At 42.9% G+C, this 27,847-nt stretch overlaps 1 protein-coding gene across 1 annotated transcript in view; it reads right to left on the reverse strand.

The window, feature by feature from the left end:
• Positions 1-445: 445 nt before the first annotated feature.
• LOC149143994 (phospholipase D alpha 1-like) overlaps positions 446-27,847 on the reverse strand; it is a 43,994-nt gene continuing 16,592 nt past the window's right edge. Inside the window, exon 5 of the mRNA XM_089452015.1 lies at positions 446-824. Within this exon, the coding sequence (XP_089308141.1) occupies positions 446-824 (379 nt within the window). The remainder of the gene's footprint in view (positions 825-27,847) is intronic.

Below are 27,847 nucleotides of genomic sequence, written 5' to 3' on the forward strand. Positions count from 1 at the left end.
CATTCCCCTGACCTCTAAAATCCGCAGGTCTCCATTTTTGGATTCTGTTTCTCTGTCCTTCAAAAGCCGCAGGTCTCCTCCGATGCATTGAACAGCTCCTGATGCAGCCTCCTCTATTTTGGAGAGATTGAGCTGCAGGGTAGAATTGATCCATGCTAGAAGCTCGTTCCTGCCTACAAAGTAGGCACCATCCATCATCCCTATATTAGTTGTCGCTGCCATTTCTATTGCCTAATTGCATCCATACCACAACCACCCAAATACCTCCTTCGCTACTGTGCTGCTCTCATAAAAAGGAAGACAGATGAATGGAAAAGGCAAGGAAGATATTCCAAAGGAATACAATAGAGAGAAAAGAAAGCAATCACTGCTTTCGAACCTCACAGCTCACTCGTTGTTAATCAATGCAAGGAGGGAAAGAAAGTTTCCCACTTTATTATAACCATTAGACGTGCGTTCGGACACACAGAGGAAGTTTGAGAAAACCACTAGACTTCAAATGGTAGGAATGGCATAAGGCAGTGAGATCCAATGCATATTCACTATTTTTCATCATCCCCATCTTCTGAGCTTCTAAGAAGAAAAGACTGCCCAGTTTGAAAGTCATGTGAACAAAGAAAACTCTAGTGATCTGCATGTCCTTCAGCTCAGAAAGCTTTGCTCTTGTAGCACTTCTATTTGCTTTCGCTGGAATGGTTGATCTGTAAGCAATTTCACATCCCACATTACTAAGAGAATCAATCAAGAAGGGCAGCATGCTGGTGTCGTAATCACTGTGAGCGTAGAAATCATTGTCAGCATAGATGGCCACGACTTTTCTCCAGCTATAGCATTCAACCAGCACTATAATTGTGTCGACCTGAACAGCGTCGCTATAAAGAGGTTCTATATAGCCACCTCATCAATGGAAACATGCTTGAGAACTATGAAATAATGGGTATTACTTGGCTATCCATCATTGTTTTCAGTGACCTATTTCAATCCTAAAGAAATTCATGACAGAGACCAAACATGTGTCAGGTCTGATGGCAGCCCTCAGCTCGTCGATGTCGATGAGGCCATCCTTTTTCACAGGGTTTTCAAAGAACGCGTCGTCATTTTCTTAGGCATCTTGCTCCAAGTGGCTATATGTTATAATTTTGATGATTGTGCAACATTATGCATTGAACATGAGGTGTTTTACATCAGTATGTATGCTAGTTTGATATAGTTTTTTAGCGAAAGAGGACAGGATCGTTGGAAAAGAGTAAGGTATTACAGCCTGCAGGTCTTGATTTTCTGGGCTACCTTGTGTCCATTCACTTTTACCACGGTGAAACTCTCTCCAAATACCCGGGGAATCTTGCAAAGTCTTTCAAGTCTTGTCAAATAATTTTGTGTGGACTAGAAGAATGTCATGTGACATTAATTATGGAGGGATATATACGCTGGGATTTGGGTATTTTGAAAATCATAGTAGATTGTGAGCTTGAACTCTTCCAATGAACTTGTTGTTTGTTGGAATAGAGTAGAAGAATTTATTTGATAGCCACACACAAAGGAGAATCATTTTTCAAAGACAATATTTATCATTGGGCACATTTAATTTTGAAGAATATTGCATTGTTAGTTATTTGCCTTTACAAGTACATTTGTGATCATTTGTTGACTTGAGTTGTTTAAATAATGACAAAAATTCATCGATTATTGGAGTTATTGAGAACTCTAATCGTGTCAACTGCTAACAACACAATGCAAATCAGTAAAGACACTCTCTGTGACATTCAGACCTCCCTGCATAATGCACAAGAAAAGATCGAGTTTTTGCAGTTTGAATCTCAGTTTCAACAAGAAGAGCTACAACATCATAAGCATCATTCTGTTCAGAACATTGAGATAAACTCCCATCAGCAGCAAGTCAATATTGTTGAAGTTCATTCAGATCCATTGCCCAATAAAGCAGCAAAGTTACATGCAGATGTAGAAGTTCAGTTTGCACTTCCCAAGCCCATCATCAGACCTTGGGAACAGCTTGTCCGCAACAAGCACAAAACTGGTCTTGGATATGACAAGGACGTGTCCTTTCATGTTCCAGACTACTCCAAACCAATCTAATTTCAAAGTGTTGGATTCATTCATGACAGTTCACCTGCTCCTCATGACAGTTCACCTTCAGCTGTTCCAGATTATGCTCCTCTTCCACAGCAACAGATTGTGAAATGCCAAAACTATGATCGAGTTGGCCATCTGAAAGATCATTGTTTTGATATTCATCCATGTAAGAAATGTCATAAAACCAGTCATTCTTTAAACAGATGCTTCAGAAACAAGCCTACTGCAAGAACAAAGATTCATCTTGGATGGATCACTTCTTGGCAATGGGCATCAACAGCCAAGAAGATATTCTAGTCACATGTCAGAACTTGTTCAACAGTATTGAACAGTCTTGCAGTTGAGTTTTCTCTATCATCTCACCTTGTATCTGACATGGGGTAAATGATGGTCATCTACAAGCTTCAAAGTCACATCAAGTGAGCCTGAGCCACAACCTTCCACACCAGTTTCAAAGTTGTAGCCAGAGACAAAGATGCCTCTGAGCATGCCTTCAGTTGGTAATTTGGGACACTTCCTCTAGCATAAGACTTCAACTTCTTGCCATTTTTGGAAGAGTTCCAGGAATAGAATTAGGGACACTTCCTCTAGTAGAAGACTTCATCTTCTTGCCAGTTTTGGAAGAGTTCCAGGAATTTCATTAAGCATTCCAGAGTTGTTGGTCATCCTTAAACCATCACAGGTTGAGACTTCCCTTTTCAGGTTGAAGTTCTCCCTTTTATGTGGGGTGAGACCTCCCTTTCATGGTTGAAGGTTTCCCTCTTCAAAACAATAGGAGCACTTCCTCTAGCAGAAGACTTCAGCTTCTTGCCAGTTTTGGAAGAGTTCTAGGAATTGCACTAAGCATTCCAGTGTTGGTGGTCATCCTTAAACCACTGCCCTTTATACCAACATTTTAGAGAGCACATTCAGCCTAATGCTACCATGCATTTTTTGCACATTTTGTATTACAGCTCTCTTCTTGGACTCATACATAACCCTTCGGATTAATGGGGGAATGTTGGACACCTAATCCTCTAAGGGTTAGTGTGGAAGCCGAATAGACTAAGGAAGTACAAGAGACCTTAGGATGTGGAACCCAATGGTCACACCATGTACTATAAATGTATATCATTTGTTAATAATAAATGTACTCTCATGTTTTATCTTTCATACTCTTTATGCCATGTTTGTGTTTAACAGTCAAGTTCACAAGCTTTAGTGTTTTTATTGCACAAAGGCAGCCTGTTGATCATAGCCCGATGCACTCCCCTCACAGGCTGATCACCCAGACTTGGTCCAGCTACAGGTTGAGCAACTTCCCCAAGAAAATTGCACATTTCTGGAGGGCATCCAGCCTTCCCTCCAGAAATTGTGCAATCCTATCTGGCAGCCTACTGGGCTCCAAGATTGAGCAATTCTTCCAATCAACACTCCCAGCAAGAATTGCGCAATTTTCTCCAACAGGGATGCTCAGCCCAAAATTTTCACAAATCTAGGTAGCAGTCAGTTGCTTTGCCCTGAAATTGCATGAATCTCTTGGGCAGCCAGCCCAGCTCCAAACCAGAAATGTGCATTTCCTTCAAGCAGTTGAGCAGTCTCTTGCACGTGCAGCTAAGTTGACCGGTTCCCTCTAGGACCAAGCAAAACTAACTTGCATGCATAGGCTACTTCTCCCAAAGATGCATGAAAAGGCATCCCTTGTTTCAGGGATCTATGTTTATCAGTTGGAGGTTACATTCAAGGATCATTTCAAAAACCTCCCACCAAGTGTTGCTTTCCCTAGATTTGTGGCATGCGCGTCACAACCTCGATGTTATCGAAACTCATCAACCGGACACAGCAGAGCTCATTCCTCACATCAACCTTGCAACTCTAACATCCCACATCACATCTAGGAGCAGTTGGCACATTCAGCTCAGTTGTTTTGGGGTAAGCCCGCTTCCCATGACTTATGTTGCATTTTTGTCTCTTTTGTGTTTTCGCTTGTATGAGTATTGTTTGCTTGATCTCTTTGAATTCCAGTTGTTGTTTACATGTATATTAGCTTTTCCTAACACAGTTTCAGTTTTCGTCAACATCTCACTACGACGCATGCATGAAACTGTTTTTCGCGAACGGTCGCCGATTCGGCAACTCGCCTCACCCACATGCATGTTGTTCCATTTTCTAAATCTGTCATTCACCATTTGCATGCATGATCATTCACTTATTCTTACACTCATTATCAGCATGCATTCACACTCACATTCACTTTCAGTTTCCCATTAGCGAGTCTAGGCAGCCTTGGTCCAAACTCTGCCTCACCAAGACATCATTGCGCAATATTGAGAGGGAAGGCTCTGCCTTCCTCTCCAGAAATGCACATTTATTCCCAATAGCTATTCCCTAGGCCTTCTTTGTGCAATCCTAAGGGATAGTGACTGTTAACACCCAGGTTGTTCCCTATGACTCCCAAGGGAATACGGCCGGGGTAACCACTAACCAATCTTTTAATCACTGTTTCTAGCCAAACAGTGATCAGAGAGGGCTCTCTCTTTATGATTTATATCTACAGTGATGGTGTTTTAGGCTAGGTATTGAGTACAGGTTATGTTTGTGTTTCGGTTGATGAAATTCCCTTAGACTTCAGTGATGTAGTTTTAAGATATGTCGAATATCATTGGGCAATGGAGTCTGTGGCTTAATGTGTTTGAATCTGTGAGATGAAAGATGGAACTTACAGGGCCTTTTGAGTGCTTTGTTAAAACATATTTTGGCTAAGTGACAGGAAACAGGCAGCACGAAGTGAAAGCATTTAAGAATTTCCACTTATTGTTTACATATTTCCACGTGACAGACTTTGGAGGAGAAAAACAGAGGTCACAGGGGCAATAATTTGAATCCCTGGGAATAGTCTGTTACAGCAAAGAGACAGATTGAAGTGCAGCAGTTAAGAATTGCAATTTCTATCACTGTTTCTGAAGAAAACATAGATGACAGTTTAGGTTTGAGTTCAGGGTAATGCTTGATTAAATCCTGAAACTATTCTTTCACCTTACTATCAAGTGTAAGACATTTAAACAACCAAAGAGAACAAAAGACTAAAAAAAAACACATAACAGAAGATTTGAAAATACTTATAGTTTTATGCAACACCCATGGAATCCTGTAACATGCATCCTTCACCACCAGACATCAAATACACCAAACTTCTGGAAGTTCCATTCCTCCTTTGTATTAATTCTCTGAAAATATTACAGCAGATGGAAGTTATCCAAGAGAAAATTCCAGCAACCCCTTCAGCATCTGTGAAGGGTGTATATATACTAGCGGTGGTCTACAGAAATATCTGAGTTCTGCGTTATCTCAGTCTTTACATTCTCACCAACTCTTTAAGATATTATGTCAAAAATTTATTACACATTTAATACACAGTACAGGCATTTTAATGCTCTGTCAGAAGATATTTAGCTTTATAAGAATAGCCAAGTCGGTCTGAATATTTGGAGTTAATGCATAGAAAACCCGACTGTAGGCTGGTACACTATGTCTCGGACCTGTCAGCTGTGACTTTGACTGCTGCTGGTGGTGAGTGACTGGTCTGGCTGAGTTGGCTCAGCCTCTGCTTTTTCTGTAAATTTAATTCCCAAGATTGCCACTGCGCGTGTCTGCCTTTTTCCTTCTGCGCTATTGGTTCTGGCCTGTCAAAATTGTCTGGGTCAAATGCCTCCAGACATCCTGTGTGGGCAGTTGATGTGCCAAAATTGCGCCTAGAGTCTCATCTGCTTCTGTGAATTTGAAGAAATTGGGTGGTGTATCAAACAGATGCTCTATCTCATTCATGAGAAAAAACAGGTTTTCCACCCTGTCATACACCATTTGCCCTGTGGCTGGCCCTGTGTCTGCTGAAGTGCTGGGAGATTTTGCAATCTCTGCTACTGCATGGGCATCAATTCTCTTGTTATAGTTGTCCAGGGTGAGCAGTCTTCCCACGCTGCTCAAAATGTTGGGGAGGCCTCTGTTCTGCAGTGTTACAAATTTCTCCAGGAATTTGTTAATTTCTGTCTGCATGTCCTGTGTTCTCCTCTCCAGGGTCCCAACCAAGTTTCTCAATGTAACAACTCTCTTGGCTATGGCAATTGTTTCTGTCCTGTTGTTGATTCCCATGGTAGCCAATTGAGTGCTGGTCTTGTAATTCAGGATATTGATCATCCTGGTAGCTGCTTCTGGCATGTGTCCAAGGCTTGCCCTGGCTCTCTGTATCTCCTTGTTTGCTTTGGTGATGAGCACCATTTGCTCATCCATAGTCTCAATATATTGCCACTGGTTGGCAATGGATCTTCCAATGTTGCTCCATAATACTGCTTTCATCTGAGCAGTTACCTTTTCCAATGCAAGCTCTTTTTCCAGCTCAGCAATCCTTCTCTTAAGGGTTTTCACCTCTCTCTCCTTGGCTGCCTCATTTTGTTTGCTTTTATCAAATTTCTCATTAACATTAGCCAAGTTCTGTTTGAGCCCATCCAGCTCTTTCATTTGAGCTTCCATAGCTCGGATCTCTGCTTGTAGCTTCTGCATGTCTAAGCTAGCAGCTTGCTCTGATGTTGTTGTGGGGGCTGTGGATGGTGCTGTAGCTCCTGTTTGCTGAGGAGGAGGAGTGATGATCGGAGGTGCTTCCTCAAGATTTATTATTAATGGAGGAGGCTGGGAGGATTGACCTTCCCCTTTCTGTTTCATGGCTTCTTGTAGTGCTGCCTTTGCAGCTTCAGTTTGTCCTAGCTGGTCTTGAGTCCTAACCAGCTCTTTGTATAAGGATACCAGCAGGTCTGTGGTATCTTTTTCTTGCCGTTGCTGGGCAACTTCATCTGTTTGTGGATGGATGGTGGCCGGGAGTTTGATTTTCTTTCTTAGGGCTGCCATGTCTGCATCCCTTATTTTCAGCAGTTCTTGGATGCCTTTGACATCCTTGGGATCATGTCCAATATCTATGATTACCTCCTCCAAGGATTTGATCCTGTTGTCCTTGGCCTGTGAGGATGCTCGTTCCAATTCTAGCTGGGATGATGTATTGTCTAGGCTGCTCTTTAACTTGTAATTTTCCAGTGTCTCATCTGCCAGGGAGGCATACACCATTTCACCCGTTTGTTTGTGTAACTCTATCTTATCCATGGGGTGAATGTCCTTAGCCAGAACTTCCATATTTGTTCTCAAATAGTCTGAGGTGGACTGAGGATGTAGAGTTGTGGGCATGAAATGGCTCATTATCATTTTGCCCTCACTCACATCAAAAGCAGACATTAGACTCTGCTGGTTGCTGGGAGCTAGTTTTAACAAGTGATCATAGAGTTGCACTTTTATGGGATCACTCCTTCTCTTGATTTCTATGAACTGCTGCTTTATACTTGAGTGCCCCTCTCTATGCTGGCCAGAAGAGCTGACCTCTCCTCCCATTGTCATATCTGGTCCTCTTTGAGATGAGCTGGCCGAGAGTTCTCCACTGGGTGGGCCCATGCCCATGGCCTGCCTTATTGCTATGTCCTCCTCTTGGGAGTCATTCAATCTTTGTCTCTTCTCTCCTCTGATAAAGGATGAAGTCTGGGGAGTCTCTCTCTCTCTCTTTCTGGTTAAGTCCTCCTTCTGAGGTGTTTGGAGGACTGAGCTGTCCACATTGATGTCTGTTCTTGGAGACAACTCTGTTTGGGGCTGCTGTTCTGTAGAACCGGGCAAATCTGTCTCTTTATCTTGCTGTAATGGCTGCTGCCCACTAGTTAGTGGTTTATCTTGTTGCTGCCCCAACTCCTGTTTTTCCATTTCTTCTTGCTGCTGTAGCAAGGTGTCAACCTGTTCTTCTGTTAATATAGGTGGTTGTTCCACCTGTTTGCCTTTGTCCTTGCTTGCTGCTTGGGTTGTCTGCTCGGCAGTTCGCTGTTGTGTTGCTGGTGTTGTGGTGGCTGCCCCAATTTGCCTCCTGTAGGAAATAGGCACCTGTCCACAAGTTTCCAAGTCAGCTTGTTTTTGGACATTTCTAGCCTCTTGCTCAAGTATTTCTTCATTAGTCATTTGCTCTACTAATGTGCCCTCTTCCCAATCTGGTGCATTTGCATATTTTTCAATTTCAGGTAATCTTGCATGAGCATAGTTGCCTAACTTATACCTGATCCTCCTGAGGGAAATAGAGTGGTTAGGGTCATATGGAATCCACTCAAAACTAGTTTTCAACTGGAGTCCTCCCAGGATCCTGTCTGCCTCTTTCCAACCTTCCTCCTTCCTGTTGTATAAGAAGGGACCTAGCTGATTTCTCACTTTCAACTGTGATTTCTTGTTTCTACTCTGAAAGTGTAGGTAATCTGAGTTCCCAAATTGCCTGAAATATTCTAAGGCAAACAGTCTCATGGGAACGTACCTTGGCAGCCTAAATGGATTTAATTCACATCCATACACCCTAATGACTGTGTGATTCTGGTAGAAGTACCAGTTGCCGATGTTGTAAAGCTTGTTCAAATGAAGAATTCTCTTCATGTCATCGGTCAGTCTAGGAGGAGGGGCACCTTGCAGCACTGTTAGGGCTGGATGAACAAATAAATCAATAAACTCACAGTATGTATAAGGTGATACTGAGGTACAATGGAACACAGGGGTCCAAAAAACAACTGATCTTGGGGTTCCTTGGGCGTTGAGTGGCCTCAAAGGGACAGAGAAGGTAGCTGGCTGGTTGAACAAGAACAGATGGTATATGTAGGAGGTGTATCTGAACAGCCTCTCCCTCTTCAAATTCATGAACTGGTCATGAATCTTCTCAGCTATATAAGTTGCATAATCATAGTGGATAGCTGGAGGCTTACCCGGGGCAAATATGGACAGCATGGCCAATATGCTGTCATCTACATCTTCCAGTCCTCTGAATCCCAGGACATATCCAATCAAGTCCACCATCATCCTGCCCAACTCATTCAGGTATTGGTACCCAATGGGAGGGGTTCTGACTGCTTCAGAGCTAGGTGTGACAAATAGCTGGTTAATCTTCACAATCTGGTCATTAGACAGGTTATTTCCTCTCTTTATCAAATCTTGCATGGAAAGAGGGGTCAATTTCTTGGCTGTATGGAAACGCAGCATCTGATTTATACTCTCTGGAGTGATCTGAAACAGGACTAGGCCTGTGGGGCTAATGACTGCCCTTTGGCTGGGGTCATAGCACTCTTGGCAACTGTAGATAAGCTCTGGCATGGGATTAACTTGGGGAAGGTTGTATATGGGCAAATTTGATTCCCAAATTCCCAGGATATCTGCTCCACTCATGTGCTGGGCTCTCAGTTCATTTAACATCTGGATATTATACTTAGTTCCCATAGGAAACCAGTCCAACATCTGGTAATCCATGTCTCCCAGGGGCTTCCATGCTAATTCTTGGTGGGGGGCATTGATAGGCTTAATATTGAGAGCAATGGGAGTCTCCATAGCTTGTGAAGGGATAAACTATTGCAATTTGACAAGTGAGTTGGCAAAGACAGACTGCAGATTGCCCTCTGTGGTAAAAACTTGATTTTCTGAACTGTCAGAGGGGAATTTACCAACTCGAAATTGAAATACTGCTGGTAATTGGTTACAGAGACTCTTTTGGGGCCCAATTTAGCTCCTGGTAGTAATTCAGAGATATTCAGCGGGGCATTAGCCGAGAAAACGCAGGACGAGGGGTTTTCAGATGAATTGCAGTTTGTTACAACTCTGCAGGGAATTTTTGGACTTCACAGAGACAATGGTGGAGGTATAACCCGGTTCTAGCGGTGAAAAAGTCTGTTTTACGGTCCTATTATGCCTGTGAGCAGTTTAGAGCAGAATGCAGGTCGTATGGAGGGCAGGGCAGGGTAAATACCTGTAACTCGACGTGCAGAAGTCGTGATAAGGTGTACTGCAGTTGCTGGAGTGGTCGCCTTTGTTGAATTTACAGGTTGGCGGAAATCCGGGCAGAAACGGTTAAACAGAGAGTTCAGCAGACAAAACGATGAAATGGTAAAAAAACGCGTGAAATTTGGTTAATATGAGATTTTTACCCATTTGGCGCTTTTTTTTACGATGACGTCAGCATGACGTCATTGGTGGGTCACGGTGATGTGACGTCAGCTGACGTCATCGGGGAGGACGTGGCGGAAGACGACAGGTCAACGGGGGTGAGGTGGCAGTCCAGTCAGCGGTGAGCTGGACGCGTGGTGGAGGCGGGTACGAGACGTGGCAGACAGGTCAACGGGGACGGGCGGAGGTGAAACCGTGACGGTCATGGTTAAGGCTCTAACCGTCACGGTTTCTCGGGGCGGTTAGAGTACGGCGCCCAGGGTGTCAGAGGGAGCTCCGAGATGGTCCATCGGGCGACGCGTGGCGGAGGAGTGACGAGGCGCAACGTCATGTTCTCGGGAGTTAACGTGCGGACGTGGATAGCGCTCCGATATTGTTGTGGGCCGTCGGATCTGGAAGGCTTGATCCGACGGCTGGCGGAGGTGTAAGGTGCACGGCGGATAGGGCGGCGGAAATTTTAACTGTTTGTGGGTTTTTTGACATGGTTTTCAAATGTTTCAACTTCTGACCACCCGCGCTTGCATTTGGGGGCGTGCTGAAGGCGGAATTTTGCCTTTTATAAGGTTTGCGGAGGGTTTGTGGGCTAGAGGGGTTTAGAGAGGGGTTTTTACCCATGCAAAGGTATTTTTTGAGGGGAAATGATCTGCAGCAAAGGGAGAGTATCGGAGATAGGTTCACCATGGTGGCCAGATGCCACTATGATCCCTCTTTGCAGATTTCTCGGCTATTATGCCTAGGGGAGGGAATATATAACATTTAGGGCTTTATACACCTTAGTGTTATTACTATTAGGGCAAGGGGTAGAATAAGGGAGTTAAAATAGTAGATTTAGGAGTTAGTAAAGTGAAGGAGGGGAATCTTTGAGAAAGGGGATGTTAATGATGGAGTAGAGGGGAAAAAGTGAAGTTAGTGATGCTCTCTGCTGTGAATCCATGAAATTCACCACCTTTTTTGCTGATATGTCCATTGCCTTGGCAAAATATCTTTGACAACTATGTAATGGTGAACCTGTCCTTTCTGCAACCACAACTGCCTACCCAACTATTTCACCTAACATTTTTTAGTTTCTTCTTGGAGGGGCACTTAGACTTGCAACCCTCAATTGCCTTTTCTTTTCTTTGGCTTTTTCCTTTTTTACTCTATCTGCTTCTACCCTTATCTCTTCCAAGGTCCCAGATTAGACTTTTGGGAACCTTTGTTTCTCTACCTGAACTACTTATCTGCCAAGATTAAGCTGTTTGGACAGACTTCTTTCTCTATTCTATAACTCAAAATTGAAACATGGCATGATCCAGCTTGAACTGTTGAATCATCCACAAAATTTGTAATAAGGTCCTCAATATTTGAAGTATTTCATACACCTCTGATTTCCTGGAAATATGGGATCTTTGTAGTAACAAAGCAGAGCATATTTGGATTTTCAATAATCAATCATGAAATATGAAACCTATTACTATAGGTATCCAACAGTGGCTCCACATGGGGATGGTTTTTCTTTTGAAAGACCAAGAACAGCAGGTCAGATTGCCTTGTTGCTCGATTGTCCATCTTAATCTTTGAGCTCTGATACATGTAACCTGTCAAAATTGTGTGCTTTTTTGATGGGGAACCTCTGGTTCTATGTGCCTATTGCTGCTAGGTGCAGCACTTGGAAAACCTCTTCTTACAAACTAAAAAAAAACATATATAGGCCTGAATATATACAATGAACCTTTGGATCCTTATCATAGTGGACCATCATAATAGTGCTTCAGCATTCTGCCATTGACAGGACCTTCATCCAGTTCAGTTACAGTCAAACTTTTAAGGAAATAAGTGTTATTACCTTGCACTGCTTGGACAGCAAATGGTCCTTTCCACAACGAATCAAATTTCCCATGTTTCCCTTTCTCTTCTCTTCTTGCATCCCACTTTAGAACTTTGTCCCCCATATTGAAATCTTCAGCTTTAGTTCTTCTGTCAAAAGCCTTTTTCAGTTTCTCTTGTAGTATCTGCACTCTGCTGAAAACTTGTTCTCTGGTCTGCTGTAGACAAATTATCTGGTTGATCCTTCTTTGCATATCATTTGGCTCTGCTTGGCTTTCTTGTAGAAGTTTCATAACTGGCACACCTAGTGATGAAGGAAATCTGGCCTCTAATCCATAGACTAACTCATATGGGCTGGTCCCAATTGATCTTTTGGTGGTTAATCTGTCTGCCCATAAAGCATTTACTAGCTTCTTGTGCCAGTTCTTTTTGTTCTCTTCCAGCACTTTCTTTATGATGTTTATCAGGCTTTTGTTTGATGATTCAGCAAGACCATTTCCTTGAGGATAGTAAGCTGTAGAATGGCCCAAAGTAATGTGAAATTTATGGCAAAAGTTTACCATCTTCTTGGATCTGAAGGCAGCAGCATTGTCTGTTATTATCTTGTCTGGGCAGCCAAATCTGGCCAGTATATTGTTCTCCAAAAATTGAATGATTACTAAATCATTTGCTTGTCTGCATGGGGCAGCTTCAATCCACTTGGTGAAGTAGTCTGTTGCAGTCAAAATCCATCTGTGTTGTCCTGAAGATGAGGGATGAATCTCTCCAATGAAATCCAAGCCCCATTGTTGAAAAGGTCTTTCTGTTGAAATGGGCCTCAAAGGAAGTGGCAGCAACTGTCTTCTGCCTTCAAACAGCTGGCACTTGTGGCATGATGTTGTGAATTTCTTCACATCTGAGAACATGGTGGGCCAGTAATAACCGGCCCTTAATATTTTGTCCACAGTGGACTTCCAGTACAAATGTCCACCACAGTCTCCAGCATGGAATTCTTGCATAATTTTATCAGTTTCATTCTCAAGAAGACAGTGCAGCAAAATACCTTCATGGTTTTTCCAGAGTAGATTCTCATCTAACACACAAAATTTGGATGTTTTCATTTTTAGGAACCTAGACTTAGTTCTGGACAGTCCTGGGGGAGCACACAGGTTTTGTAACACATAACAGATATCAGAGTACCATGGAGATTGTTCAAAGGCTACATTGATCTTTGGAGTCGCCAGCTCTGTTTCACTGTCCAGTTGGTTGATATCTAAGGCTTGGAAATTTGCTTCTGTCATTAACTTGGCCAAACCTTGCCCTTTAATCAACTTTGTAGGTTTTATTTCAATGTCAAATTCAAGTATGTTTGCAATCCATTTTCCTCTTCTACCCTCTAGGTTTTCTTGGGTGAGAATGTCTTTGACAATAGGACTTGGTACATAAGCCACAACATGAGAGTAAAGGATGTAAATCCTAAAATCTTTGATAGCTTTGATTAAGGCATAGGCTTGTTTTTCCATTATTTGATACTTCAAAGGAGCATCTCTAAGAGCTCTGCTGAAAAAAGCAATGGGCTTTTCATTCCCTTGATCATCTTTCTGCAATAATACAGCAGCAATAGTATGCTGGGAGGCAAAAGAAAAAATGATAAAGTCTCTATCAAACTGAGGGTTAGTTAATACCGGGGTTTGGGTTAAAGCCAGTTTTATGCTTTCAAAGGCTTGCTTTGCTTCCACAGTCCACTTGACCTTTGAGTCTTTCTTTAGCATATAGTTTAGTAGTCTGATCAACTCTGCTAAATTTGGGATGAACCTTCTTAAAAAGTTGAGTTTTCCTAAGAATCCTTGCAACTCTTTAACATTCCTAGGGTGGGGCATTTGTAGGATTGCTTGTATCCTGTCTGGATCAATTCTAATGCCATCTTTTGAAATGATGTGTCCTAAGAGTTTCCCTTCTTCCAAACCAAATAAAGACTTCTTGGGGTTTAAGGAGATGCCATATTTTCTGCATGTTATGAAAATCTGTCTTAAATGTTTCAAATGTTCTTGGTCAGATTTTGAAAAGGGTGTAAGATCATCTAAGTAAATGACCAAGAAATCATGAATTTCCTTTGCAAAAGCAATGTCCATTGCTCTCTGAAATGTTGCCCCTGCGTTTTTCAATCCAAAGGGCATCTTCACATACTTGAAAGTACCCCATGGGGTAGTAAATGCAGTCTTGTCTTGATCATCAGGGTGTACCAGGATTTGATTGAAACCTGAGAAGCCATCCAACAATGATATTCTTGAGGCTCCTACTACTCTTTGGAGGATGTGGTCCATTTTGGGTAAGGGATAGTTGTCTTTGAGTGATACTAGGTTCAAATTCCTTAAGTCTACACAAAGTCTAATCTCACCAGTTTTCTTTCTTGTAGGGACCAAATTTGAAATCCACTCAGAAAACCTGATTGGTGCTATGATCCCAGCTTTGAACATTTTTTGTAATTCCTTTTCAATGGAAGGAAGAAGCACAGGATTGATTCTTCTCAATTTTTGTTTGAATGGTTTTTGATTAGGCTTGAGGGGAATGGTGTGCTGTATAACAGAGGTATCATAAGACTTCAAGTCTTCATAACCCCAGGCAAAGACATCTTGGAATTCTTTAAAGAGATCAACATATTTGGGTTTTTGATCAGGGGGTAAAGCAGCAGACAGCTTTATTATTTTAGGCTTGTCAGTGGTACCAATGTTACATTCTTCAATTGTTGCATCTAATGGCTGCATCTTTGGTTTCCTGGGGATGTCATTTGAGTCAAAAATATCCTCTAATGGGGTAAGGCCTGCTGGGAGAAGATTGTCTTTGAGTTGTATGATTTCATCTTCAGCATTGCCCAGCTCTTCACAGTCAATTTGGTGAATTTGCTGAATGTTTTCTTTGTCGAAAATGGTTGGACTAAGTAGTTGTTTTGCTGTCCTAGGTGACATTGGGTGGGCAGACTGTTGAAACTGTAATTGTGATTGACTTGCTCCATCAACAATTTGAGATTGACTTGCTGTCTCAAGGTCAATATTTAATCCTGTAAACTCTTGTTGCAAAGTTAAAAAGTTGTTTATTTGCCTATCATTCTCAAATACTTGCCATTCTTTGACATTGTTTGGAATAGAAGGCCTATATTTGACTTCTGCTGTGAAACAATTGTTGGGTTGTAGTGGGAATTTGAAGGTGCTGGCAAATGTTGCCAAGCTGTGAGCATGGAGATTGTGGCCCCTTGGAATCTTTGTGAGAACAAACTCGGAGAAAGTTTCTAGTATTTCAATTACAGCAGACCTGTAGGACCTTAATCTTTTGTCATTGGTGACAAAATCCCCTTTTACTTGTTGAATTACTAGATCAGAGTCCCCCATGATTGAGAGGCTATGTGCTTGTAATGATTTTGCAATCTTGAGACCTAGTAGCAGAGCTTCATATTCTGCCATGTTGTTAGTGCATTTAAAGTTCAGTCTATATGCCCTGCCTTGTGCACAGGCTTTCTCTTTGTTATGTATCCATACTCCAGCTCCTGCCCCTAACTTGTTAACTGAGCCATCAAACTCTAGGACCCACAAGATGCCTTGCTGTTCAGGAGATTTGAGGTTCTGTTCATGGGATGGCAGTGTGAGCATGAGTTGGGGTTTCTTCTCCCATTTGTTTTCCAGGATAGCTTCATCATTTGTTTGACAATTTTTGACAACTAAAGGAGGGTGAATGGGTATTGTTGGGCTGATTAAATTTTGGCAGGTGCCACTTGTTTGATGGATGTTTTGTTCTTGTATGGGTGTTTCGGTCTTAATGTTATTGCTTAAGGAATTTGTGCTGTCATTGAAAAGGATGAAGGAGTCTATGTCCGAATGGACAGCATATATTGGAAAATTTTGAGGCTTTTCTTCACTGCTGACCATGTATTTCATGAGTGTTTCCCTATAAAGTCTCTTGGGTTGTCCAAAGACAGAGATGGTTGCATATGACATGTCTAATTGCAGGGAGCCTTGGAGCTTGGCTCCCCATGATCTTGATAAGAGCATTCCATATTTGGGTGGGATATCAGCAACAACAACATCCATTAAAATGGTTTTGTTGGGAAATTGAACCAGGGACACACATAAATCCTTAATCAGGCCCAAGCATTTTACTTGACTAGAATCAAAAGAAAACAGGTCTTTGTATGGTCTTGTTATATCCAAATTTAATCTTTCCATGACTGCTTTTGGCATGAGGTTGTGAGATGCACCTGAGTCAAACATTGCATTGTGCAGTATTTTATCATGAACGTGTAAGCTGACATAAAAAGGTAAAACCCCTGTGACTACTGTTTTTCCATCTACCTCTGGACCAAACAGTAATTCTGGAGTGTCATCTAGCACATTTACATCATCTTTGTTGTTGGTGAGCTGAAGGGATTTCTTGATCTGTTGCTTATATATGTCATGCTTGGCTAGCTCTGAAAGGGGAATTGCTATCTTTAACTTGCCAATCTCTGTTCCTAGGTCAAAGGGTTTATCCACCTGAATTTTAGGGTCACGGACAGCAGTCCTTTCCTTGTTCAATGAATCTTCTTGTTGGATTTCATCTTGATTTTGGAACCTGCCCCCCATGCCCATGTCTTGAGGGGTGATGTTCGGATTTGGGTGAGAGGATGATGTTGCTGTGGGCTCTTGTGGTGTGGACAGAAATTCAGTGACCTCCTCAACCACTACTTCCTTTGCAGGCAAGTTTGTTTTGTCATTAGGTTCAGTGACTGAGGCTTCTTTAGATTGCTGTTTCTCCTTTACCTTTTCAGGCTGATTTGCATTTACAGTCCGACTTCTTAGTTTGTACTGCTTATGGACTTCATAGACAGCAGTATCATATCCTTGCTTAAAGTCAAAGGATTCTCCTGATTGTGTTTGGAATGTTTTGTTTTCATCCTCATCATGGTCTTCTTGTGTTAGGAAAACATGGCTTTTACCATCCAGACCTATTAAATTGATCTCAGGATCTTCATTGAGCTGATTAGCCGAGGAAGTTTCTGCATAATTTTCTTGAAAAGGTGGTCTGATATCTTGGTCAGCACCTGTTTTTCCTATATTGGGGTTCTGTGTTCTCCTAAAATTTGGGTTTCTAGGAGTATTGTTTTGTGGTGCTTCCCATGATGACTTTCTTTCTACTGATTCCACTCTCTCACCTAGTCTTTTCATGCTGTTTAGTATTGCATCCAACTTCTGATCAAAGCCCGAGGGCTCTTCCTTGAAACCAACCTTCTTTTCCAGCTTTGCCCTGTTTCTTTTGGCAATTAGGTTGGCCTCTACAGTGACTGCAACTCTTTGGGCTTCTGCAAGGGTTGGAGGGTCTCTTTCTCTCAACTGATAGGCCATATCAGAGTCAAAACCATCAGGGAAGTTATAAAGGGCCAAATCAGGAGGGGGCCTTAAGTTCTGGGGAATAGCATTGTATATGTTGTTAAACCTAGCACAATATTCCAACACCGTTTCTTGGGGACCTCTTTTAATAGTGTTATATTCACCAAGTATATGGTGTGGATCTCTCTTTTTCTCCCATCTGTTGGTAAATTCCTGGTATAGAACTTCAGAGGTTGCAATGGAATTTGCATTCAAGGATCTAAACCAAGTTCTGACATCCCCAGTTAGGCTTTGGACAAAAATTCTCATTCTAACACTGTCATCATCAATTTCATAGGTCTCAAAGTGGTCTTGCATCTTTTTAGCATGCTGGATGGCCGTCAAAGGGCCATGGGAATCAAAAAATGAGAGTCTGGTTTGATAATCTTGGGGTAGGGCTGGAGCATTGGCTGGAATCTGCAATGGTGCATATCTGTTAGCCATGTTTATAGGGTTAATAGGGTTGATAGGAACAAATGGGACAACTGGGATTACAGGTGTACTGGGGTTAATAGGATGGGTAACAAGTGGAGAACTGGTTGAGTGAGTATGTGCAGATGGTGAAGATGGAAAGGTAGGACTTTGAGGGGTTGAAGATGAACTAGGGGAATTGGGTGTGGAACGAAAAAGGACTTTGCAAGGAGTGGGAATGAGGATGGGTTGGTCTGACCTTAAATCTGAATCAGCAGGTTTATCCTGCTTGTGCTGTTTCCTTATGTTCTTTGGGATGATATTTGGGTTATCAACAATGATGGGTTGATCAGGGTCAGGGTGTGCCCTAGTATGCCTTGGGTTTCTTTTAGGAGCCAGCTTCTAAGTGTTCTTTCAGAACTTTATACAGAAGTTTTGTATTTACAAGGGCAAAATAAGAACTCTGGAATGACTATATATGTTTCAAGGCTAGGATAAGTTTCCCTAGTTAGCTCTTCCCTAAGATTGCCCCTGTATTAGAGAAACAGTCCTAAGATGTCTTGGCTAGCTTCAGGCTTGATGAAAGCTTTGGAAGATAGATAGTGATTGAATAGTCTTAGTCCCCAGCGGAGTCGCCAATTATGTTAACACCCAGGTTGTTCCCTATGACTCCCAAGGGAATACGGCCGGGGTAACCACTAACCAATCTTTTAATCACTGTTTCTAGCCAAACAGTGATCAGAGAGGGCTCTCTCTTTATGATTTATATCTACAGTGATGGTGTTTTAGGCTAGGTATTGAGTACAGGTTATGTTTGTGTTTCGGTTGATGAAATTCCCTTAGACTTCAGTGATGTAGTTTTAAGATATGTTGAATATCATTGGGCAATGGAGTCTGTGGCTTAATGTGTTTGAATCTGTGAGATGAAAGATGGAACTTACAGGGCCTTTTGAGTGCTTTGTTAAAACATATTTTGGCTAAGTGACAGGAAACAGGCAGCACGAAGTGAAAGCATTTAAGAATTTCCACTTATTGTTTACATATTTCCACGTGACAGACTTTGGAGGAGAAAAACAGAGGTCACAGGGGCAATAATTTGAATCCCTGGGAATAGTCTGTTACAGCAAAGAGACAGATTGAAGTGCAGCAGTTAAGAATTGCAATTTCTATCACTGTTTCTGAAGAAAACATAGATGACAGTTTAGGTTTGAGTTCAGGGTAATGCTTGATTAAATCCTGAAACTATTCTTTCACCTTACTATCAAGTGTAAGACATTTAAACAACCAAAGAGAACAAAAGACTAAAAAAAAACACATAACAGAAGATTTGAAAATACTTATAGTTTTATGCAACACCCATGGAATCCTGTAACATGCATCCTTCACCACCAGACATCAAATACACCAAACTTCTGGAAGTTCCATTCCTCCTTTGTATTAATTCTCTGAAAATATTACAGCAGATGGAAGTTATCCAAGAGAAAATTCCAGCAACCCCTTCAGCATCTGTGAAGGGTGTATATATACTAGCGGTGGTCTACAGAAATATCTGAGTTCTGCGTTATCTCAGTCTTTACATTCTCACCAACTCTTTAAGATATTATGTCAAAAATTTATTACACATTTAATACACAGTACAGGCATTTTAATGCTCTGTCAGAAGATATTTAGCTTTATAAGAATAGCTAAGTCGGTCTGAATATTTGGAGTTAATGCATAGAAAACCCGACTGTAGGCTGGTACACTATGTCTCGGACCTGTCAGCTGTGACTTTGACTGCTGCTGGTGGTGAGTGACTGGTCTGGCTGAGTTGGCTCAGCCTCTGCTTTTTCTGTAAATTTAATTCCCAAAATTGCCACTGCGCGTGTCTGCCTTTTTCCTTCTGCGCTATTGGTTCTGGCCTGTCAAAATTGTCTGGGTCAAATGCCTCCAGACATCCTGTGTGGGCAGTTGATGTGCCAAAATTGCGCCTAGAGTCTCATCTGCTTCTGTGAATTTGAAGAAATTGGGTGGTGTATCAAACAGATGCTCTATCTCATTCATGAGAAAAAACAGGTTTTCCACCCTGTCATACACCATTTGCCCTGTGGCTGGCCCTGTGTCTGCTGAAGTGCTGGGAGATTTTGCAATCTCTGCTACTGCATGGGCATCAATTCTCTTGTTATAGTTGTCCAGGGTGAGCAGTCTTCCCACGCTGCTCAAAATGTTGGGGAGGCCTCTGTTCTGCAGTGTTACAAATTTCTCCAGGAATTTGTTAATTTCTGTCTGCATGTCCTGTGTTCTCCTCTCCAGGGTCCCAACCAAGTTTCTCAATGTAACAACTCTCTTGGCTATGGCAATTGTTTCTGTCCTGTTGTTGATTCCCATGGTAGCCAATTGAGTGCTGGTCTTGTAATTCAGGATATTGATCATCCTGGTAGCTGCTTCTGGCATGTGTCCAAGGCTTGCCCTGGCTCTCTGTATCTCCTTGTTTGCTTTGGTGATGAGCACCATTTGCTCATCCATAGTCTCAATATATTGCCACTGGTTGGCAATGGATCTTCCAATGTTGCTCCATAATACTGCTTTCATCTGAGCAGTTACCTTTTCCAATGCAAGCTCTTTTTCCAGCTCAGCAATCCTTCTCTTAAGGGTTTTCACCTCTCTCTCCTTGGCTGCCTCATTTTGTTTGCTTTTATCAAATTTCTCATTAACATTAGCCAAGTTCTGTTTGAGCCCATCCAGCTCTTTCATTTGAGCTTCCATAGCTCGGATCTCTGCTTGTAGCTTCTGCATGTCTAAGCTAGCAGCTTGCTCTGATGTTGTTGTGGGGGCTGTGGATGGTGCTGTAGCTCCTGTTTGCTGAGGAGGAGGAGTGATGATCGGAGGTGCTTCCTCAAGATTTATTATTAATGGAGGAGGCTGGGAGGATTGACCTTCCCCTTTCTGTTTCATGGCTTCTTGTAGTGCTGCCTTTGCAGCTTCAGTTTGTCCTAGCTGGTCTTGAGTCCTAACCAGCTCTTTGTATAAGGATACCAGCAGGTCTGTGGTATCTTTTTCTTGCCGTTGCTGGGCAACTTCATCTGTTTGTGGATGGATGGTGGCCGGGAGTTTGATTTTCTTTCTTAGGGCTGCCATGTCTGCATCCCTTATTTTCAGCAGTTCTTGGATGCCTTTGACATCCTTGGGATCATGTCCAATATCTATGATTACCTCCTCCAAGGATTTGATCCTGTTGTCCTTGGCCTGTGAGGATGCTCGTTCCAATTCTAGCTGGGATGATGTATTGTCTAGGCTGCTCTTTAACTTGTAATTTTCCAGTGTCTCATCTGCCAGGGAGGCATACACCATTTCACCCGTTTGTTTGTGTAACTCTATCTTATCCATGGGGTGAATGTCCTTAGCCAGAACTTCCATATTTGTTCTCAAATAGTCTGAGGTGGACTGAGGATGTAGAGTTGTGGGCATGAAATGGCTCATTATCATTTTGCCCTCACTCACATCAAAAGCAGACATTAGTCTCTGCTGGTTGCTGGGAGCTAGTTTTAACAAGTGATCATAGAGTTGCACTTTTATGGGATCACTCCTTCTCTTGATTTCTATGAACTGTTGCTTTATACTTGAGTGCCCCTCTCTATGCTGGCCAGAAGAGCTGACCTCTCCTCCCATTGTCATATCTGGTCCTCTTTGAGATGAGCTGGCCGAGAGTTCTCCACTGGGTGGGCCCATGCCCATGGCCTGCCTTATTGCTATGTCCTCCTCTTGGGAGTCATTCAATCTTTGTCTCTTCTCTCCTCTGATAAAGGATGAAGTCTGGGGAGTCTCTCTCTCTCTCTTTCTGGTTAAGTCCTCCTTCTGAGGTGTTTGGAGGACTGAGATGTCCACATTGATGTCTGTTCTTGGAGACAACTCTGTTTGGGGCTGCTGTTCTGTAGAACCGGGCAAATCTGTCTCTTTATCTTGCTGTAATGGCTGTTGCCCACTAGTTAGTGGTTTATCTTGTTGCTGCCCCAACTCCTGTTTTTCCATTTCTTCTTGCTGCTGTAGCAAGGTGTCAACCTGTTCTTCTGTTAATATAGGTGGTTGTTCCACCTGTTTGCCTTTGTCCTTGCTTGCTGCTTGGGTTGTCTGCTCGGCAGTTCGCTGTTGTGTTGCTGGTGTTGTGGTGGCTGCCCCAATTTGCCTCCTGTAGGAAATAGGCACCTGTCCACAAGTTTCCAAGTCAGCTTGTTTTTGGACATTTCTAGCCTCTTGCTCAAGTATTTCTTCATTAGTCATTTGCTCTACTAATGTGCCCTCTTCCCAATCTGGTGCATTTGCATATTTTTCAATTTCAGGTAATCTTGCATGAGCATAGTTGCCTAACTTATACCTGATCCTCCTGAGGGAAATAGAGTGGTTAGGGTCATATGGAATCCACTCAAAACTAGTTTTCAACTGGAGTCCTCCAGGATCCTGTCTGCCTCTTTCCAGCCTTCCTCCTTCCTGTTGTATAAGAAGGGACCTAGCTGATTTCTCACTTTCAACTGTGATTTCTTGTTTCTACTCTGAAAGTGTAGGTAATCTGAGTTCCCAAATTGCCTGAAATATTCTAAGGCAAACAGTCTCATGGGAACGTACCTTGGCAGCCTAAATGGATTTAATTCACATCCATACACCCTAATGACTGTGTGATTCTGGTAGAAGTACCAGTTGCCGATGTTGTAAAGCTTGTTCAAATGAAGAATTCTCTTCATGTCATCGGTCAGTCTAGGAGGAGGGGCACCTTGCAGCACTGTTAGGGTTGGATGAACAAATAAATCAATAAACTCACAGTATGTATAAGGTGATACTGAGGTACAATGGAACACAGGGGTCCAAAAAACAACTGATCTTGGGGTTCCTTGGGCGTTGAGTGGCCTCAAAGGGACAGAGAAGGTAGCTGGCTGGTTGAACAAGAACAGATGGTATATGTAGGAGGTGTATCTGAACAGCCTCTCCCTCTTCAAATTCATGAACTGGTCATGAATCTTCTCAGCTATATAAGTTGCATAATCATAGTGGATAGCTGGAGGCTTACCCGGGGCAAATATGGACAGCATGGCCAATATGCTGTCATCTACATCTTCCAGTCCTCTGAATCCCAGGACATATCCAATCAAGTCCACCATCATCCTGCCCAACTCATTCAGGTATTGGTACCCAATGGGAGGGGTTCTGACTGCTTCAGAGCTAGGTGTGACAAATAGCTGGTTAATCTTCACAATCTGGTCATTAGACAGGTTATTTCCTCTCTTTATCAAATCTTGCATGGAAAGAGGGGTCAATTTCTTGGCTGTATGGAAACGCAGCATCTGATTTATACTCTCTGGAGTGATCTGAAACAGGACTAGGCCTGTGGGGCTAATGACTGCCCTTTGGCTGGGGTCATAGCACTCTTGGCAACTGTAGATAAGCTCTGGCATGGGATTAACTTGGGGAAGGTTGTATATGGGCAAATTTGATTCCCAAATTCCCAGGATATCTGCTCCACTCATGTGCTGGGCTCTCAGTTCATTTAACATCTGGATATTATACTTAGTTCCCATAGGAAACCAGTCCAACATCTGGTAATCCATGTCTCCCAGGGGCTTCCATGCTAATTCTTGGTGGGGGGCATTGATAGGCTTAATATTGAGAGCAATGGGAGTCTCCATAGCTTGTGAAGGGATAAACTATTGCAATTTGACAAGTGAGTTGGCAAAGACAGACTGCAGATTGCCCTCTGTGGTAAAAACTTGATTTTCTGAACTGTCAGAGGGGAATTTACCAGCTCGAAATTGAAATACTGCTGGTAATTGGTTACAGAGACTCTTTTGGGGCCCAATTTAGCTCCTGGTAGTAATTCAGAGATATTCAGCGGGGCATTAGCCGAGAAAACGCAGGACGAGGGGTTTTCAGATGAATTGCAGTTTGTTACAACTCTGCAGGGAATTTTTGGACTTCACAGAGACAATGGTGGAGGTATAACCCGGTTCTAGCGGTGAAAAAGTCTGTTTTACGGTCCTATTATGCCTGTGAGCAGTTTAGAGCAGAATGCAGGTCGTATGGAGGGCAGGGCAGGGTAAATACCTGTAACTCGACGTGCAGAAGTCGTGATAAGGTGTACTGCAGTTGCTGGAGTGGTCGCCTTTGTTGAATTTACAGGTTGGCGGAAATCCGGGCAGAAACGGTTAAACAGAGAGTTCAGCAGACAAAACGATGAAATGGTGAAAAAACGCGTGAAATTTGGTTAATATGAGATTTTTACCCATTTGGCGCTTTTTTTTTACGATGACGTCAGCATGACGTCATTGGTGGGTCACGGTGATGTGACGTCAGCTGACGTCATCGGGGAGGACGTGGCGGAAGACGACAGGTCAACGGGGGTGAGGTGGCAGTCCAGTCAGCGGTGAGCTGGACGCGTGGTGGAGGCGGGTACGAGACGTGGCAGACAGGTCAACGGGGACGGGCGGAGGTGAAACCGTGACGGTCATGGTTAAGGCTCTAGCCGTCACGGTTTCTCGGGGCGGTTAGAGTACGGCGCCCAGGGTGTCAGAGGGAGCTCCGAGATGGTCCATCGGGCGACGCGTGGCGGAGGAGTGACGAGGCGCAACGTCATGTTCTCGGGAGTTAACGTGCGGACGTGGATAGCGCTCCGATATTGTTGTGGGCCGTCGGATCTGGAAGGCTTGATCCGACGGCTGGCGGAGGTGTAAGGTGCACGGCGGATAGGGCGGCGGAAATTTTAACTGTTTGTGGGTTTTTTGACATGGTTTTCAAATGTTTCAACTTCTGACCACCCGCGCTTGCATTTGGGGGCATGCTGAAGGCGGAATTTTGCCTTTTATAAGGTTTGCGGAGGGTTTGTTGGCTAGAGGGGTTTAGAGAGGGGTTTTTACCCATGCAAAGGTATTTTTTGAGGGGAAATGATCTGCAGCAAAGGGAGAGTATCGGAGATAGGTTCACCATGGTGGCCAGATGCCACTATGATCCCTCTTTGCAGATTTCTCGGCTATTATGCCTAGGGGAGGGAATATATAACATTTAGGGCTTTATACACCTTAGTGTTATTACTATTAGGGCAAGGGGTAGAATAAGGGAGTTAAAATAGTAGATTTAGGAGTTAGTAAAGTGAAGGAGGGGAATCTTTGAGAAAGGGGATGTTAATGATGGAGTAGAGGGGAAAAAGTGAAGTTAGTGATGCTCTCTGCTGTGAATCCATGAAATTCACCACCTTTTTTGCTGATATGTCCATTGCCTTGGCAAAATATCTTTGACAACTATGTAATGGTGAACCTATCCTTTCTGCAACCACAACTGCCTACCCAACTATTTCACCTAACATTTTTTAGTTTCTTCTTGGAGGGGCACTTAGACTTGCAACCCTCAATTGCCTTTTCTTTTCTTTGGCTTTTTCCTTTTTTACTCTATCTGCTTCTACCCTTATCTCTTCCAAGGTCCCAGATTAGACTTTTGGGAACCTTTGTTTCTCTACCTGAACTACTTATCTGCCAAGATTAAGCTGTTTGGACAGACTTCTTTCTCTATTCTATAACTCAAAATTGAAACATGGCATGATCCAGCTTGAACTGTTGAATCATCCACAAAATTTGTAATAAGGTCCTCAATATTTGAAGTATTTCATACACCTCTGATTTCCTGGAAATATGGGATCTTTGTAGTAACAAAGCAGAGCATATTTGGATTTTCAATAATCAATCATGAAATATGAAACCTATTACTATAGGTATCCAACAGTGACTATTGGCCAAGAAAATTGCGTAATGCAGTCACTGAGCCTGCAACCATTTCCAGCTGAGATTGCACATTGTGCAATCCCAACAGTCAACAGCCAGACTGGACTGTGCATTACGTAGTTCCAGTAGTCATTCAGTCTCCCAATAGCCCAGGTTGTGCCTTATGCAGTCTTGGTAGTCGGTCTCCCGACCTCCCGGTCGAAATTTCTCAACCTTCATGATCAGTCACACAGGTATGTCGACAGTCAGTTCTCAAGTTCATTTTGGTTTTCGACTGACATATTGCTTGTCATGAGTGTTGCCATGTCTCCGGGTATTGTAGGTGTTCATCTGCATCTCAGCAGTGCAGGTACAATGGTTTCCAAGAGAGCAGAGCCGAAGATACCATCCAAAGCACACCCGGAGATGCAATCGATCAGATGTTTATGAGCTTGCCTTCTCACGAAGATATCAAGTTGTTCATAGACAAGGACATCAAGATATGGCAGCAATAGCATCACAGCAAGCAGCATCATGAACAGCAGCTGAAGGCAGCATACCGAATGCAGCGAATGTAGCAAACGTAGTGAATGCAACGAACACAACGAATGCAGTGAATGTAATGGATACAATTAATACAAGTGGAAGGTTGTTGACAACACAGAGGCGGAACAAAGTTGCAAGCTCAAGCAGATCCACTGATGATGAAAGAAACTTTGGAGACTCAGGCTATGAGGTGACGGCGCGACATGAAGATCGCGCGAAGACAGGGAATGGAACAAAGAAGGAGTTGCATGTGATGAAGCAGCAACTCAAGGAAGAACATGAAGTTGCATAGATAGACGAATGAGTTGCAATAGGATCAAGAACAACAGTAGGCACAATGTGCACTCACGGATGAAACTGCGCCCATACAAGTTAAAGATCCATCCCAACAACTAACATGGAGCAGACATGGTGAGCAACGTTGGTGATCGCATGCAAGGGATTCAACAGCATGCATGTCATTATGCACACGCATGCAACCCAACCCATTCAGCACACTCACCAGTGCGAAGACAAGAAGCAAGTCCAACTGAAGCTAAACATGTACTTCGTCAAGTTGATGCGCATGACCACCAGCACACTCTTGAAAATCGTCATGGACATTATGCATCAGTGTGTTGCTGGTTCAGCCACACCCAAGAAGAACATGTGCATGTTAGCAGACAAGTTGGATGAAGGGGTTGAACCAATGCACCACTTGCAATGGAGGCAAGAGTTCGCTTTAGCAAGATGTCACCATGAGGTGCATGCACACCATCAGAGACGACCAAGCTTGGCATCAGCTCACAACCTTCACCATCACAAGCATGTCAAAGAGTTGGTCTCATCATAGCAGACTGAGTGTTAGTGATATCTTGCATGGCTTTCTCAAGCCATGTTGTCTCACATGAGTACACGTGCATTGTAATGTTGAGTCATGTCAAGTGTAAGTCAAGTGTCAATAGTTGGATGTAATAATCATAGAGTAGGTGAAGATTCATGAGGGTAGTTGAAATGTCACAAAGGGGAATGTTAACGGTCACCCCACCCTTTGCTATAAATAGTCCCTCATAACTCATTGTAATGGCTTTTGGTCAGCAAGCTTCTGATAAGACTATCTTGGAAAGAGATTGGACATTATTGTAACGCGCCTTGGCTTCTCCACTACACGGAGCTAGTTCATCTCTTTGGAGGAGCAGGCGGATGTGGCTGTAACGTTCCACTATTGGGGCTAGTGAGTTTACATGGATGTATTGTATGATGGGAAATTACACTTCTTTATATAATAAGAGCCAACACGTTTTCACACATGTATTGTATATGTTGTAAGACTGATCTTTAACACTTGTAATGCATGTTGCTTTAACCTGTGTTCTACATCTGAACTGATTCATTTGTTGTAATGCATAATCTATTAACGGAACTGTGTTCTATATGCTGTTAATGTTGTCCCGTCGGTGTCGACTGCTCTGCTGGACATCAGACAGACCTTTCACATGAACCTTGCTATAACAACCATTGCACACATTTGGACTAATCCATGAGTGATGTACGTGTTATCTTACCTTGTATGTTGTGACTATTACATCCGAGTGGATTTCTCCACCGGAAGTTGTGTATGTCCTGTGTGTTGTGTGTTCCTAGTCAAGTTGGGACTGATCCCTTTCAACCTGTAACTCACCTTCACCTTCATCTCAACCCACCTATCTTAGAACCTCTCATATACCTTCCTTGACTCACTGTAGCAGTCACACTCTTGCTACTAATAGAGTTATCTTACTTGCCTCTATGCGACATCGTGGTCAAGGCATTGCTTTACAACCCACTGCTAGGACTCCTACACCAAACAGTCTGAGGTACAATTGGGACTTCTTACCGGGGAGATCCCCTTACATG

Source organism: Pinus tabuliformis, chromosome X (genome assembly GCF_031772625.1).
Source record: "Pinus tabuliformis cultivar Carrire ecotype Pingquan chromosome X, CPIR1, whole genome shotgun sequence".
In the NCBI taxonomy this organism is placed as follows: domain Eukaryota; kingdom Viridiplantae; phylum Streptophyta; class Pinopsida; order Pinales; family Pinaceae; genus Pinus; species Pinus tabuliformis.